The 17,346-nt window shown below is 52.8% G+C and overlaps 1 protein-coding gene across 2 annotated transcripts in view; it reads right to left on the bottom strand.

Annotated features, from left to right (window-relative positions):
- Window positions 1-16,683, bottom strand: part of KCNAB1 (potassium voltage-gated channel subfamily A regulatory beta subunit 1) — a 62,064-nt gene extending 45,381 nt beyond the window's left edge. Inside the window, exon 1 of one of the 2 annotated variants that reach the window (XM_064665702.1) lies at window positions 16,209-16,683. In XM_064665702.1, the coding sequence (XP_064521772.1) occupies window positions 16,209-16,480 (272 nt within the window). In that variant the 5' untranslated portion in view covers window positions 16,481-16,683. Of the gene's footprint in view, window positions 1-12,955; window positions 13,213-16,208 lie in introns of those variants that run through there. The other variant, XM_064665703.1, reaches the window with a different exon arrangement.
- Between the last annotated feature and the right edge of the window lie 663 nt (window positions 16,684-17,346).

The raw sequence follows: 17,346 nt of genomic DNA, 5'->3' as shown, positions 1-17,346 counted from the left end.
CTCTGATGTCTCACCTACTCTCGCTGGAAATATGTCACAGATATTTCAAGATGTATTTTTACCTCCCATTCTATATGTGTCTGGAGAGTTCCCACTGCAGCTGGCTCTGCACAGGCTGTGACTGTCACCCAGGCCCTGGTCATTGTCCCCACAGCTGCCCATGCCCCGGGGTGCCAGGGGAGGGCCAGGGAGGGGACAGAAAGGGACAGTCACATTCTGTGCTGGCACATCCCACAGAACATATTAACTCAAGCCGCTTAACTTTGGAGGGGTTACAGTCTCTGCCAAAGAAATATGTATTTAAATATGGGATTTATTTCATTTCCCTGAGCAAGATAATCACTTCTAGACTAAAACGGTGGAGTAACATAATTTTGTATCGTGAAAATCCCGAGCTTATAGAGGAGGAGGTACGTGACGGCCCTGGCAGAGGACGGGGACGGGGCCCTGAGCCTGTGACCAGGCTCCTGTGACGCCTCAGTGCCACCAAACTGCTGTGCCAAGATGCCCCTGTGCCTTTCCCTGCGGAAGACAACAATTGCTCATTAAATGACTTGCTCAAAATGCTTCATCAAGCAAATCTGGTGTAACACACACGCTTGTGACCCCCCCAGCCCCATCCCTGTAGCTGCTGCATCCACCCCAGGGGCCAAATAAAGAGCCAAACACGGACCTTACAAAACAAAGAGCCAAACAGACCCACAGCAAGCAGGATGCTCTGGGGCAGCACCAGCCCAGGAGCTGTGCCCTGGCTCCTGCACAAACACACATTTCATTGCCCTGGACGGTCTGTCTCTGTGCCCAGGAGCTTGCAGGGGCAGGATGGCACACACCGCTGCAGTGAGCAGGATGGAAACCTCCAAAAAGCAAAAAATGCTTTACCCAGCCCAGGTTGGGTCCCTGCAGAGGCACGGAGGGGTTCTGGGGCCTGGCACAGCACCGGCTGGTGATGGAGAAGCCTTCCCAGTGCTCCTGCAGGGACTCTCTGTTCCAGGGTCAGCACGGCTCTGGCTGCAACCAGAGGAGGAAAGACACTTCTGCAGCCCAAAATATGAACATGAACCAAGGTCTGTCAGTCGGGACTGGGTGAAACACTGAGAGCTGCTGCAGCCCCTGCCCCTGCACAGCTCAAGCAGAGCACGCTGCTTGCTGCTTCCTTTTTATTTTAAATTTCACCTAATAGTGAAGCTACTTTGAAATATGATGCCAAGTCTGGCTGGAGATTTTGTTTCTCCAAGGCTGCAGTCACAGGTTGTTGACTCATCCCTGCCCATGGCAGGGCATTGGGACTAAGTGGTCCTTAAGGTCCCTTCCATCCCAAACCATTCTATAACTCCATGACACCAGGGAGCCATGAGCGTGGCAGGGACCCCGGGATGTTCTCAGTGAACCACGACATGATTAAGGTACTTTTTCTCCTCGTTTTGGTTGGAGGTTTCTGCCCTGTGGCAGAGACACCGAGACACCATGGTGTTTGCCTGCAGGTTGTGATGCAGAGGAGAGCTGGACACTGACCACGCACAGCCAGTTACATAAAGCCCCATCCCTGCATTCCAGCCAGCAGTCCAGGGCAGCAGGAACGATGCCATCCCAGCCCCTCTGAGCTCTTGGAAATTTTTTCACGTTGGGAGAAGACAACAACTTAACACAGCAGCAAACATAGCAGCAGTGACAGAGGAGGTGGTGGCTGCCCCACCCCTGGAAGTGTCCAAGGCCATCTTGGACTGGGCTTGGAGCAACCTGGGATAGCAGAAGGTGTCCCTGCTCATTGCAGGGGTCATTGCCTTTAAAGGCCCTTTGCAGCCCAAACCATTCCATAATTCTCTGATTCTCTGCACTGCCACAGGACCTCAGCCAGGGGGCTGCAGAGGAGACCCCCCAGCACCCCAGCAAACCCAGCACCTAATGTGGGGTTTGGGTGCAAAACCCAGCACAGCCCTTAAGCACCAGCAGCTGTATCACCCTGACAGTGTTCCCTCTGCCCTGACAGTGTTCCCTCTGCTCCTGGTGCCTGAGGGTCCTGCCATCCGTGCCCACGGAGCAGCCCCAGGACCAGGGAGATACAGCAGGACAGAAAAGTCAGCGCTCCCAGGCTAGAGACACATCAAAAATATGGTTTCAGCCTTCATGAGAGAGTTTTAACCACATTGGACATTTTGACAGTTGCTTAGTTAGACTTTGCATGCAATGTCCTTGGATGGACCAGACCTCAGGAAATTGCATGGAAGCACTGAAAGCACAGCTGGCAGCACTGGGAGAGCAGGATCCTGCTCCAGAAGCGGTGCCCTTGGAGCTTTTCCATACAAAGATGTCCTTCTTTATTTTATCCAACTGTCCAGATCTGGCTACAGCCACCACAGCCACCTTCCAAAACCCCACGCAGACATTTCAGGCAGCAGTCTCCAGGACCGGCCTTCCCAAGAATTATCTCAGTGTGCTGTCCCAAATCCCTGATTTCCAGATTTGCACCCGCAGTTCTGCTGCAGCGCAGCAGGGCACGCCCAGGGCAATTCCAGGTTATGTCCCAATAAAAGTTTTACTGGGCCATGAGAGCTCTGATGACAGCCACAGCCCGTGCTCATCGCTGGGCTGGCTCCCTCCCTCTCCAGAGCTGTTTGGGAACAGGTTTCCTGCTGGGATAATTACTGAGGATTGCGGCAGTTCCGTTACATCTCCCTAAATTGGGCTGATATGGACACCGGAGAGATAAGGAGCTGCCACCCTGGAGCGCTGGCATGGGGAGGCAGCTCCCAACAGGGCTTCCCTGGGATTAATCCCAATTAAGAGCCAGGACAAGCTTGTCCCTGCTCATGTGAGGAGGGGTCCTGTCGGAAGCAGCAGTGACAAACCCTGCAGTGATTTGTAGCTCTTTGGGATGTATCTAAACCCCCCAGGAATGGTTCCCTTTGATGGCACTGCTGGAAGCTGGGCGAGGAAATGAGCTGGGGAACAAAAGCCCCGCGCTTATCGAGCCAACAGTCACCACATTTCCGCTGGTTTCACATCAAAAACTCCATTTGCATTTGTAATTGCACTTGAGGAAAACTGATCAAAATTCCTATTAAACGGTTTTTAGTTAAAAGGCGTCGTTCTGGCAGGTTTTGAGCCAGGCTGGGGGCAGTGCCCAGCCCGGGCTGCCTCTGATGGCACAGGAGATCTGTTACAGCCCACAGGAGCTCCGAGGGCCCTGTCCACCCAGGAGGGACCCAAAGCGGGATGTGAGAGCAGAGAGCCAGGCTGCTCTGCCACCAAGGGCCGTGTGTTAGGGCTGGGGTGTGAGAAATACAGCACCAGAGAAGCTGTGGCTGCCCCAGCCCTGGAAGTGTCCAAGGCCAGGTTGGACGGGGCTTGGAGCAACCTGGGCTAGTGGAAGGTGTCCCTGCCCATGGCAGGGGGTGGCACTGGATGGGCTTTAAGGCCCCTCCCAACCCAAAGCAGTGCAGGATTCTGTGATTTTATGAATCCAAGAGCAAACTCCCATCTAATCTCCAATCCCAGCACCCACTCTCCAGTCCCACGCACCCCCCGCGAGCCGACAGCACCCCGGTACAGCCCCAGCACCGAGGGGGCTCCTGCCCCAGAGAGCTCTGCACCAGCCAGCTCTGAGCCAGACTCAATAAATCGTGGCTTAATACAGCGGGAAAGGATCAATAGTGGAACAGAGACCCAGGGCCCTCCGTGCCTGACAAGGAGACGGAATCACCGGGCGCCCAATTCAATTAACAGGTCACTCTTCCCTCGGGTAGAACACCCCCCTAATGGTGCCTATTGCCCATTAGCTGCTGTATCCCTGCTCCACACCAGGTAATTCAATTTTGCCATGCTATCTATTCCATTTCTCAGCTGACTGAAAGCCAGTGGCTCACACGAAGGGCTCCAGAAATCACCATTATATTAATGTATTGTGCTACACTGAGCACTTGATGGTCTGTGAGGTCCCTTCCAGCCCAAACCATTCTGTGATTCTTGATTAAATAGGACTGAAACACTTAGAGCTGCATGAAGCTCCACTGCACAGTACAAAAAGGTTTTATTGAGGTGTTTCTCCCACCCAGGTGAGGCTGGAGCCCCTAGTTCAGGTACCCCAGTAACTGAGCATCCACCCCAGACCCAGAGGAGAGAAACACCCCCAGCAGCAGCAGCAGGACCCTCAGGCATTCAGGGTCATTGTGCCAGTTCTTGGCAAAGAAATGCTTTTCCCCTTTGCCATACTCAAGCTCTAGGCTGTGCATACAGAAAATGCAGGTTTTCCCCAGGTGCTTTGCATCACCTGATGGATAAATGTGTTCTGAGTAAAGCTGTGTTTTTCCAGCTTGGCTGTGCTTGTTGCATAGCAGATTTGAGGCAATTATGTACAGTGCTCTGTTAACCACACATGTCAAATCTCACCCAAGCATTACTTGTAACAGCTTAAAGCTCTAAATTAACTTCTATGAAGAAATATGTTGCTGAGGTGTCGATTTTGGATGCTGGATAACACACAACTCCATACTGCCCTTTTCTGGGACGCACTGGAGCAGATGGGTGGGTAATTATCATGCAATAACTTCTGATTCTTTGAGATGAGCTGGCAGAGGGTCAGAATAAAGATGAGCTACAGCAGACTGGGTTGTTTGGAAAACTCTTTTCCAATGGATACCCCTTCATCAAACGTGCCCTTCTCTCAAGAACCCTCAGTTTTCGCCTGAGCTCACCCTCCTCCAGCCAATGCAGGGCCTGTGAGCAACTCCATGAAAGCCAAGTGCCTCCATCAGTCATTGGCTTATATAAGTCACCGCTGAATAATAAGCACTATTAAAATATCACCTTCCCAAATAGCATTTTTCAAAGAAGAATTTTAGTTCTTCTCCTGAGAGTCTCTCTTTCAGCTGCAACAGCATTTCTAATTATTGAAGTGAGTGACACAGGGTACGAATCCCATCAGCTGCATCCAGCAAAACTGGCACAAGACCTCAGTCCTGCACCAGAGACAAAGCTCTTCATGCTGCCCAGCATCCCTAAAGCATGAGGCATGTGCTGGAATTAGTCACCGAGGAGAATTAGCACGTCACCCAGGACAACATTGTTCACTGAAATCCAGCAAATTACTAAGGAACAATCTTCAGCCCAATTAATTTTATCGTTGTCTTTTCACACTGCCAGGCTCCTCTTTGGGGAAGGGAGATGGAAAAAACCTGCTGCATCAGCACTTCCTCTGCCACTTAGTTACCAGCCCACACTGCTAGTTAGAAATCAGCATTTCAGGACTTCTGGAGTCTGCACTTTACCTGAGCAGGCGCAGGCAGAGCACTCTGCTGCCAGCCAAACCCGGGGTCTGTGGTGACTCCTCAGCTCCCTAATTTCCCTTTGCTCTCTTCAATTCCAGAACCCTCTGCAAAGGCTTTTAACTTTGGGGTTTTTGGCACCCAAGGTAAGAGCATGATGTACCTCAGAGCAGCACAGTGTCATGGAATGGTTTGGGTTGGAAGGGACCTTAAAGCCCATCCAGTGCCACCCCCTGCCACGGGCAGGGACACCTCCCACTAGCCCAGGTTGCTCCAAGCTCCATCCAATCTGGCCTTGGACACTCCCAGGGGCAATGTCCTTTTAGTAAATTAAGTGCAAGGCACTGCCCAGTCTTCAGGTGACCTCCAGGCACTGCCAAGCACTTCCAAGCCAAGGATTCTCTGTACTTCCTGGGGTCGGTGCTGGCTGGGCAAGTAGCCCCTGATCTCCAAGCACATCCCAAAGGGATGGAACAACCACTTTCATACTGGAATGGGGCCCATTTAATTAACAAAAAGATTTGCAAGAGGATCATTACTTACTGCCAAATGCATAACCGCTCATTAGGCCCTCAGGGGAAATGAATAATTACTCCTGCAATCTACAGATTGTGTCTTTTTCTGCAGTGAAAAACGTGCCTTTCAACCTCCCAGTGGGGGGAAGTCAACTGAGGGGTGGGAGGAACCCTCACCCTGCTGGGGCCTCCCTGAGCCACAGGGAGCAGCTCCCCACAACAGCCTCATCCTGCCCCTTTGGACTCTCCAAGGACCCCTATGTACTTCACAAACACCCCGGGAAAAATAGCAACCGTGCTACTGGAATTATGGGAACACTGCTGGCTTCTGGAGTCTTTCTGGTGCAGGGATAGAGCCAAGCAACTATGAAAACACACTGCAAACAAGGAAGAAAAAGCTTATCAGGCAGAGGCAGGTCTGCACAGGCGGTTTATCCATGGAAAAGCTGCCTTTCATGCAGGCTCCCCCCTCCTCAGCAGCACTCAGTGGAGCAGGGGCAGCCTGGCTGCCCACATCCCCCTGCACACCCTGGGAGATGCAGGAATAAGAGGGGCTCACCTCAGCCCAGGGAAAACCACAGAGCAATAAAAACACATTTCAGTGGAGCATTTTAACTTGCTTAGAGTGCGACAAAAGCCACTTCTGTCTCCAAGAGGGGTGTAAGGAACAGCCCCACTGAGCTCCAGCCCCCCTGAGAGTGCAGGGTGACGCTGGAAATCCCGGAGCACACGCTGGACAGAGTGCCCAGAGGAGAGGGCTGGAAGAAACACCCAGAAATGCTCTGGTCAACTCTAGTATTTCCTAGCACACAGCACTACAATGTATATGAGAAGCACAGCTCTGTGGGGCAGCCCTGCAGTGCCACCCCCTCCTTAGGGCTGGCATCCACCAGAACCCAAATGTCCACCCACTGCCCCGAGCTGGCAGCTATTTCCTGATGCTGGAGTCACTCTGAGGAAGAGAACTGCAGTTCCATGAGAGGAGTCCCTGTGCCCAACAGCTCTCCCACAAAATTCAGCTTCCCTGGAATCATGTTGAAGCTTCTCCTCTCAGACACTTGCTCTGATCCTGCCAAATTCTTCCTGAGGTCCATCTTCCTGCCCCCAGGTCTCAGAAAGGTTCTTTTATACTAAACTTTTCACCTTTGGAATTTGGACAAAAATTTGGACTGGACAAAAAAAATTGCATTTCCAGGGAAATTTCCCTCTTTACATTACCCCAAGCCCTGCAAATTCTGAATGCAATGAAAACTCATTGTTAATAATCACCAGTGTGCAAACGAGGATTAATAACCAGGAGAGACAATCAGGGAATTCTCCAAGCATGGACTGGGCCACAGTCCTGTGCTGCTGGGGAAGGAAAGGGGAATTTTCTGTTCATCCTGGGAGAGCTGCAGCAGGAGGGATGGGCACAGGGCTGGAGGGAGGGAGAAAGATGATGGAATTTAGCAAAACAGAGCAGTTGCCATTGTATCAACATTGGATTTGTATTGAAGATCAAAATTCATTTTTACTCCACCTGGACCATGCTCACCTGCCAGAGCACACACCAGGGCTGGTGATAGAGACCCACTCTCAGCCTGGCATCAAAGCTGACCTCTGCAGAGCCTGCATTCATCCTCATCTCCTAAAGGATGGAGCCTTGAAACAAACCTGGAAGCCACTAGAGGAGGTTTTACTGGTATTTTCCTGAATTCAGCCCCCCTTGGACCCACCCTCAGCAGCTGGTGTCGGTGCAGTGCAGGGTGATGTTCCCATCACAGCAGATCCCAAAGTCAGCCCAAAGACTCCCAGATAAAACCTCTCGTAACCGAGACCACGTGGACTGAGTTTCATCTCAGAGCACAGACTGCAGACTTCAAACCTGCCTATAAATACACCCAGAAATATCCCAGACTTTCAAGTCAGCCCCCTGGAGAGCCGCTGGATCCGCTCTGCACCACTGACGTGGCTGCAGGGAGTGGAGGCTCAGCAAGAGCACCTGCCCACGGAATGGGGCTGGATCAGCACCTGGCAGTGCAGGCTCTGCAGCCACAGCTCGACAGGAGCAGAAGGTGTGGGGGGAAAAGCAGCAAACCTGCAAATTCCTGCTGGGCAGTGGCTGGAGCAACCGAGCCTTGACTGGGATTCACTGCTGTGCTGGGCAACTGGGAGGGCAAAGTCTGCTTTGTCTTCCCCACAAGCCAAGACCTACAGCATGAGAGCTTCTGCCAGAAAGGTGGGAATAGCCCTGGAAGAACCAGCAGACTGAGTCTGAGCTGGTACACGGCTTTGTGAGGACTTTATGGACTCATTATGGAATGGTTTGCATTGGAAGAGACCTTAAAGCTCATCCAGTGCCATCCCCTGCCATGGGCAGGGACACTTTCCACTACACCAGGTAACATGTGCCAGGGCCTTACCACCCTCACAGCCAGGAATTCCTTCCCAATATCTCATCTCACCCTGCCCTCTGGCAGTGGGAAGCCATTCCCCTTGTCCTGTCACTCCAGGCCCTTGTCCAAAGTCCCTCTCCAGCTCTTGGAGCCCCTTTAGGCAGTGGGAGGATCCCACTGGAAGCAGCAGGATCAGGAGCCAGCGCCGTGTGTGCAGCAGGAGCTCCTCCTGCTGAAACCCGGCCGGGGCAGTGGGGCTGACACCTCGCACAGCCACAGGCTCCAGTCCTTGGCGGAATAAAATGGGATTTCTCCCTGCAAGGAGCAGACCCCACTCTACCAACACCACCCACACCAAGGGATACCCTGTTCCCATCCCAGCCCACACAGTCCCATTTCCATCCCATCCTTCCCATCAGTGCATGGTTTGGGTGAGGACCCTACAAAAACAACACAAACCCCAAGGAACTGAAGTCGTTTGGCAGAAGGGCAGCCATGGGAGTGTGTGCCCTCACCACGGCACCAGGGAGCAGCTGGGGAGTTTGAACAGAGTAAAAGAGACTAAAAAACCACTTCTGCCACGTGACACTGACTGTTAAAAAAAGGACACAGCTGGATGTGGCTCTGTGGATCAACCTGGACAGGAAATAGGGACAACATTAAGGCTATAAGCTATATAATAATATAATGCAGTGGGGCTCCGGATGGAGCAGATGAGGATGGGATTACAGTGCAGGATTACAGGACCCCATCAAGAGCTCTCATATATTTTGCCATCTAAAGATTAGATATTTTAAAGCTTCAGTGCATAACATGAGCCTCACTAAGGGAGCCTGGAAAAGCAGCTATGGCATAGGGATCGCTCCCAAATTCCTCTCTTCTGGGGTAGCTCTGTGGGGGTATAAACATGACAGTAGAGAAAGGGATAAGGGCTGATAAATGCACTCTGCCTGCTCCAGGTTAAACCCTGCCTTGGTATTTAATACCTTGGCTGGCCTTAGCTGATACCTGATAACATCTTCAGCATGCTGGTACTTCCAGCATCCCATGACAGGGAATTCCCCAATTTCATTACGAGATGCTGGGAAAGGGTTTTCTGTGTTTAAACATGTTGTCCACAAGTTTTATTTGCTCCCCCCGCCCTGGTTCCTGTGTTACAGGGGACAGTGAGTGACTTGCCACAGGCTGTTCCTGATTTAAACACGTCTGTAATCCCTGTCAATCATCTTTTCCCTAAGCTAAACCCCTGTTTAATCACCCAGGGCAGGGACAATCCCATCCCTTGCACCCCTCTGCTTTCCACAGCCCAGTTTGCTGTGTCCCTTTGAAAAGGGGTGGCCAGGACTGGCTGCAGGGCTTGCCTGTCAGCTCCTCACATTTCCCATTCCAGCCAGGAAAGTGGAAAAGGGAACAAGGAAAAAAAGAGAAAAAAGGGAGAAGGGAACATCCTGCAAGGGGCTACCTGCTGGCCAGTCACAAAAAAGCTTCAGCATCACAATCCTAAATTCCCAAGTTTTAATTAGCTTAACCAACCCTAGCAACAGACACAGGCCAGAGCATCCCAGGGCTCTCTCGGGATGCAGGAACTCCGGGGGGTCCCTGCAGGACACCCCAGGGGGGTGTGCCAAGTGAAGTGGGTTTGCCAGGGCCTTGTGTGCTGTGGGAAGAGCTCACCCCACTGGAGCAGAACCTCAGTGAAATCTAAACCACATGAAATACAAACAGCAAACTCCAGCCCAGCTGGGAGGCGGCACTGTGGGTTAATCCAGCAGTGCCTCGGGACTCCCTGACCTCCATAAATACTTTCCACCCCTAACATTTGCCAACAGCCTGTTTTGCAAAAGCTGCCTGGATGCTTCTGCAGACATATATATATACATATAACATTTCACCTCCAGGCTCTCCAAGTGCAGCTGCCCCAGCTCACAGACACTGTTTAACCATGAAGGAGCAGAATATTGAGAGGTTTTACAGCCACGGCTTCCCAGTGTGAGGACAGAGCTCAAGCCCCAGTGAAGTGTGCGTGGAAGGATGCCGTGCAATGAACCCCCCATGGACAATAGGACACCAAATCTGCTTTGTAAATGGTGTTTCATCTCAGAGAAATGCTTTGTCATCAGAAACAAGCCAAGCTCTTCCACTGCTGCACTTTGGGTTCCTCTGTAATAGGCTGCGCTAAACTGTGTTGGTCAAGGCAAAGAAAGGAAAAGGAACTGATCATCCTATAAATGAACCAGCTTGTAAGTGTTTAGCAAGTGTTTCTTGTTCACAATTCATTCATTTCCACACATAATTAAGTAGATCTTAATACAAAAAGGGATTTATTGTGCTGTCTTTAGGCTGGACCTAAGGAGAGCTGAGGAAACGTCTGGAAGGCAAAACAAGAAAGAGAAAAGAAAATCTTCAAGCTCGCAATCAGACTAGAAGGGCCCCTGTACTTCTGGAAGAGCAAATAACCTATGGAAGCAGCACGTGGTGGCTGCTGGAACATCCCTCCTGCCTGGAGCAGAGCCCTCCTCAGAGCCCCCTCTCCCCAGGATACATCCCCTGGATCCACGGGAAGCTCAATATGTTACAGCTCCTTCTGTCAGCTTTGAAAAATGTACACACTTCAAATGAAGCATATGCTCCAATCCATCAGCTCCAGCAGAAATTAGGCACATGCCTTATTTCCCCATGACTAATGGCTCTGGAGAACGAGGAATACTCCATTTATTAAGGGAGGAAGCAGAGGTGGATGAAGGGGTGTGAACAGAGCCCTGCTCCAGCCAAGCCTGCAGCCACAGCCCGCAGCCCCCAAAGCCAACCCAGTCACCTCTGCAGCTCAGCAGTCCCAGAATCTCTCATTAATTACATTTGCCTACGGCTTAAGACTCCATCTCCAGCAGGTTTTGCATCCAACCCTACAGAAATTTTCTACCCAACCTCTTTGTGGGGTTTCTGCCCCAGGCTGGGCACGTTTTTGGTGCAACATCACTGTCAGGTTTTGAGTGATGCCTTTTGGACTCAGCAGCAGCCCAGTCCCATGTCAGGAGGTGTCCATACACCAGGGCTTTGGCAGGATAATCTCCCGTGGAGGACATTTCAGATCCCAACCACTTCATGGGAGCACTGTGTGCCTACAGCATCACCTGTGCTCCTGAGCGAGGGCACAGTGAGGGTTAAACTGTGCTGGGCAACAATGGGAAAACACCACAGAAAGTGCAGAATTAGAGGGAAACCAGAAAAATGGTGGGTTTTGTGTGTGCACTGACACCAATCATTTAAAAAACACAGCTGCCACGTGGCATCAGCATCACCAGAAGGAGCAAAAGAATTTCTCATTAAAGGGAGGGAACTTTTCAGGCCCGAAAATCCCAGTTGATCAGAGTATCTGGCTCAGGGACACACTGCTCCTGCTGACCCAGGATTGCTCCAGTCACAGCTCTGCTCTGAGCACAGCATCCCTGGGATGCCAATCCACTGCCTGTGGTCCTTCTCCCTTTTCACCACCCAGGCACTGGGGCCTCAGTTCTCTCTCTCAGCCTTCCAGGCCATGTCACCCCAACTTGCTCCACAGCAGAGCAGTGGTACAGAGCCCTTTGCCATTTCTCCTGATTGCAGCTCCAAATCTGCTCTTTCACAGCCCCCGTGTCCCCTCAGCAATGTCTCCAAACAACACCAAATTTCCCCAGCCTGCAGCTAAAGCTGGGACACAACTCTGCTGGATCCATAAAAACAGCGGCCATACTGTCTTATTTTGGTTTTAGGCTCAAACAGGCCACGGGCAGAGATCAACCTCTTGGGAAAGCAAATATTTCAAAGAAAATTTGCTTTTATTAGAAGCACAGAGAACATGTAGACTTTCCATATGGAACATCATCCTCTTAAAATGAACCTCTTTAGAAACAAAACACAATGACAACTGATGGACTGAGCATACCCATGTCTTCTTCATCCACCATCCCCAGCCTACACCCTCTTTCCCCAGGTTGTTCCAGCTCCCTGCATGGATAAGACCTTCTCCCTTGGACACTCCTTCTAACACAGAAGCCACATGTTAGACACTAGACCAGCTAGACACCAGTTCTTGGGCTTCCAGTCTGTTTGCTCCATAAGGAGGGCAGAGGGTCTCAGGGTTCAGACCCCAAGCATGAAAACTCAGTTCGATTGTCCCCATCCTGGGAGTGTCCAAGGCCAGGTTGGACAGGGCTTGGAGCAGCCTGGGCTAGTGGAAGGTGTCCCTGCCCATGGCAGCAGGTTGGAACAAGATGGACTTTAAGGCCCCTTCCAACCCAAACCAGTCTGGGATTCTGTGGTTAACTTTAGAAGAAAAAGATCAGATTCAGAGCTTTAAGAGAACAGGTCACACACATTTAGCTTTGCTCCCCATCATCCCAGTTCTTGTGGGGCTCAGAGAACCCAGAGAAGCGAAGTTCCTGAGGCAGAGATGGGGCCCAGCGGTGCCAGCCCGCCCGGGGCAGCCTCAGCTCCCTCAGCCCCGTTCATAGAATCATAGAATCAGCTGGGTTGGAAGGGACTTCCAAGATCATCAAGTCCAACCCTTGATCTACTACCACCGTGGATACCAGACCATGGCACTGATGCCACATCCAGTCTCACCTTAAACACCTCCAGGGATGGAGAATCCACCACTTCCCTGGGCAGCCCATTCCAATGGCTGAGCACCCTCTCTGTGAAGAATTTCTTCCTAATATCCAACCTAAACCTCCCTTGGCACAGTTTAAGACCGAGCCCTCTTGCCTGTTCCCCAGCCCCAGCCGCCAGGCCCAGAGCCATCCCCACACAGCAGTACCTGTACCTGTACTTCATGCCGGTCTGGGCCCGCGTGGTGTCCTGCAGGGACAGTCCATGGAGGTGCAGGAACCTCTCCAGCTGCTTCCTCTCGCTGGTGGGGCTGCGGGGCCGGGGCCAGCCCACGGCCGGGCCAGGTGGGCACAGGGCCCCGCTCGCCTGCCGGACCCTGGGCGCGGCCTCGGCGGCCTTGGCCGGGCCTGGTCGGTGCGGGGGGATGTTGGTGCAGGCCGGCTTGTACAGGTGCATGGTGCTGGCCCACAGCCCACCGAGAGCCACCCACAGCCCCAGTGGGAGCCACCCACAGCCCAGCGACAGCCACCCACAGCCCCACTGAGAGCGGGGCCTACAGCCCCACTGAGAGCCACCCACAGCCCACCGAGAGCCACCCACAGCCCACCGAGAGCCACCCACAGCCCAGCGACAGCCACCCACAGCCCAGCGACAGCCACCCACAGCCCAGCGACAGCCACCCACAGCCCTACTGAGAGTCACCCACAGCCCCACTGAGAGCGGGGCCTACAGCCCCAGTGAGAGCCTCCCACAGCCCACCAAGAGCCACCCACAGCCCCTCCAGAGCCACCCGCCGCAGCAGGGCTGTGCTGCCCCGGCTGTGCTGCCCGGGCTGTGCTGCCCCGGCTGTGCTGCCCAGTGGGCTCACGGCTCGGGGCGGCCTCTTTGCTTCCCAGACATTGTTTATGTTATTGCAACTGGCCCGTTTTCGTTGATGCCCGGCCTGGATTATGGCCAAGATCAGCAATCTTTCTCATCTGCCGAGACCTCTCACGGCCCAGTACTCCAAGGGATAAGGGCTGCCAGTGGGAATACAGCACTGACCCCGTTTCCCAGGTCTTATATTTAGATAATGAGAAATATTTGCTTGGGATTCAATCCAAGGCCAATAAACATAAACCAAATACTCTCACAGGGTGTATTTCAGGCCCCGGGCTGGCCAGATGAACACTGAAGGCATCTCTTCTGCCAGTCATTAGAACATTTTGTTTTCTCATAGCTCACTGCTGGAGTTACCTGGTCTGGGAACCTCTGTAGCCTCCCAGGGCTCTGATAATTGAAACAAATAAAATTATAATTTTATCAATTACTTCGCCACTGATAAATAGCAAAAACAATTTTCTGGTTGATAGAATCATTGAATGGTTTGGGTTGGAAGGAACTTCAAAGACCATCTTATTCCAAACTCCCCAGCCATGGGCAGGAATGGCACCCACTAGCCCAGGTTGCTCCAAGCCCCATCCAACCTGGCCTTGGACACTTCCAGGCATGGTTTCCAAGGTGTTCATCCCTGCTGGACAAGGTAACACCCAGAAGGACCCCACTGACCTTTTCTGGCCACAGCAAACAATCCTGCCAAAGTCTGATACACACCCCTGAGGGAGATCTCTGAGCTCTTCTATTTTAAAAACTCAACCCATTTTCGGGCTGGCATTTCATCCCCAAATACAGTGGAAAAATAAGTTAAATAATCAAGTGATGGATGTATCATGAACTCAACTAATCCTTAAATCTTTCAAAGCAGATAAAGAAAGACTGATCCCAACCCCAGAATATACTTTAAAAGCTTATAATTCAATGTCACAGAGGGGAGTTTGGTGGGGACACTGGGATTACCCTGCTACTCTTCCTCTGCAGCTGTCAGATCAGGGCACTGATGGACCTGGGTGTCCCCAGGAGGCTCCTGCCCTGCTGCCCCAGGGGCCCCTGACACTCCTGAAGATGAAGGTCCTGTTCTCATGGTGCTGACCCAAAGGTGGGGTGCAGGGAGGGCTTTCAAGCCCTGCCCTTTGCAACCCAAGGATGCTGCAGGGAGGGCAGCGTGTCCCGAGGCCGTTCCTGCCTCACCGGGACCGTGTTTCCCTCCTGAAGGCTGTACCTGTGATCTCTGCTGCAGCTGCCTTTGCTTCTACCTCCTGCCAGCCCTCACTTTGCTCCTACCTCCTGCCAGCCCTCATTTTGCTCATCCATAATGCAAGGTGAACCAAGGCAAAGGAATACTCCTGCAAGCTCCTCTGAATTTTTTTGGACATAGGAGTTTTGCTGGTTTGGAGTTTCAGGGTTTGCGGGGATCAGCAGCATCTTTAGAAACTTAGTTCTCCCAGAAGTTATTCACCAGCAGTTTGCTTTTCTGGTGCTGTTCAAACCCCTGGGTGCCTGACCACGGGCTGATGGGGCAGATGGGCACTCCCTCCCAGCCCACAGACCCCTCGTGTTCTCTCCAGGTGCTTGTGGACATTTCTGCACTTCACGACCTGCTCCAGCTGAGTTTTACTTCGTTTTCCTTTCAGTTGTCCCATTCCTAATTTTTTTCCTAATGACATTCTAAATAATTTCTAATCCAAGCACATCTGTAAGAGCTCGGTTTGTGCCAGGCACTTCAGGCATCCCCATCCTGCCTGGGATTAGGCAAGATCTCAACCGGTTCTCAGTCGAAATCAGGCTGCTAACGATGTATTTGTGTCGAGCTGGGCAAAAGGCTGAACCCCCCCTCGGCAGTAGCCCTGTCCCTTGGGGTGACTGAAACCCCCATCCTCCCTCTGTCAGTCCCCCAAACTGCCCCGGGGGAGCGCGGCCGCCGCTCCCGCGATGCTGCTCCTCGGGCTGGGGCAGCAGCACCCCCGGGCACTTCTGCCTGGGCTCCGGTTTCACGGAGGGGCTGACCCTGCACAGGAGATTAGGGAGTCTCACGTCTAATGTCCACTAATACCAAGATCCCCTTATATTTTTTTAAAGGAGCAAGATCAGATTCTGGAGGCTGCGACATTTAAGACTGATGGGATGAGAGATCCGGCAGCTGCAGGTTCCCCCTCCTGGGCGGCTCGTTCCCAGGCTGAGCCACCGCCGCTGCCGGGCAGAGACAGAGGAAAGCAGGACCCTCCTGTCACCCACACGGTCCCTGAACAACAGCAGCAACTTTTCAACTCTATTCCAGCAGAACTACAACCACCTGGACAAAACAGCTCGTGAGAAACGAGGCCGAACGACCACAGGCAGCTCGTGCCGAAGAAGTTACGGAAACCAAGAAACAAGTTTACAGGATTCTCAGCTCTGTAACACACACCCATCGAGGTGCAGGGAAAAACCCATGAATAATCAGAGAAATCAGACCTGTAAAGCCAAAGATCTTTCTACTATTATTATTATTATGGTTACTGTTGTCATCATCGTTGTTATAGTTATTATTATTATGAACATCCCCACAGCCCCATTCCCGGAGTGCCCGTGGCAGAGCCGTGGGTACCTACCTGTGTGGCATGCCGGTGGTGTAGGCGATGGTGTACTCGTGGGACAGCTCGCACACCCGCAGGTACCAGTTCATCTCCAGCTCCCGCAGCAGCGCCAGGCGCCGGGCTCGCTGCTGGGGCTGCGCGGGCCGAGCCCGGCCCTCCTTCCCGCTCTCCGAGGAGCTCTTCAGGGTTCTGTCCCTGCTGCCCACGGAGAGCACCGACTGCTTCCTCAGCTTCAGGGACTCCTCGGCGCTCTTCCCCCCCACGGTCCCCGTGCGTGCCGCCAGCATTTCGCCTCCCGCTCGGTGCGAAGGCGCCGAGTCGCTGCCCTCAAATCATTTAAACTGATTCCAACGCGCACTTTCCTCCCCCTATAACCTCACGCCGGCCACAAAGCTGTAATTAGAGACGTGTCTGCGGGGCTTAACCAGAAAGAAGAGCTGCGACCTTCTCATGGAAACATCTGCAGCAGCTCCCGCGTGCCAGCGGCTCCGCAGCCGGGGAGGAGGACGCTCCTTAAAAACAACACCCCGGCTGGGCTTGGACACACCAGAGCTTCGGGTGGAGGGCAGCGGAACACCCGTCCTGCTCCGTAAACATCGGGGGTGAAGTCACACGTGTCCCCTTGACGGCAGACCCGCGGCCACGTGGGCTCACCCCAGCAAATTGCAGCGCCGTCCCTGCCGGCCGCGGCCTTGGAGCATCCCTGTCTTCATCCCCAGCGCTGGGCCGGCCGCTCCAGCCCTCCTGCTCCTCCTCCTCGGTCGCCACGTCCAGCAGGAACTTCCATTCTCCAAGGGATTGGTAGAAATCTGGGGACTTGGTCACCCTCAGGATGAGAACGAAGTTAGGGCTGTTCCTGAGCAAACGGTGTTTGGGAAAATGTATGAAAAGGCAGACACTGGAGTTGCATTAATTCCCCTCCCTGGTCTGAAATGTAAAAGCTGATACAGAGATTACAGCTCTAATCACAGCAGCCACTTTGGGAGAGAGCCGGCAAAGAGGAAAAACCCCTCTAAGACAGGCAGGATTTTAAAGCCATTGCACTCAAAAGCTTTGTAATCATCCCCAAGCAGAGCAATCACTCACCTGTGCCCTGCACGGGTCTCCTGGGGATGGGGGCTGGGTGGAAGGATTCATGGAATCAGGGAAAAGG

This window comes from Pseudopipra pipra, chromosome 10 (genome assembly GCF_036250125.1).
Source record: "Pseudopipra pipra isolate bDixPip1 chromosome 10, bDixPip1.hap1, whole genome shotgun sequence".
NCBI classification, from domain to species: domain Eukaryota; kingdom Metazoa; phylum Chordata; class Aves; order Passeriformes; family Pipridae; genus Pseudopipra; species Pseudopipra pipra.
This window is presented reverse-complemented; position numbering and strand designations above follow the sequence as displayed.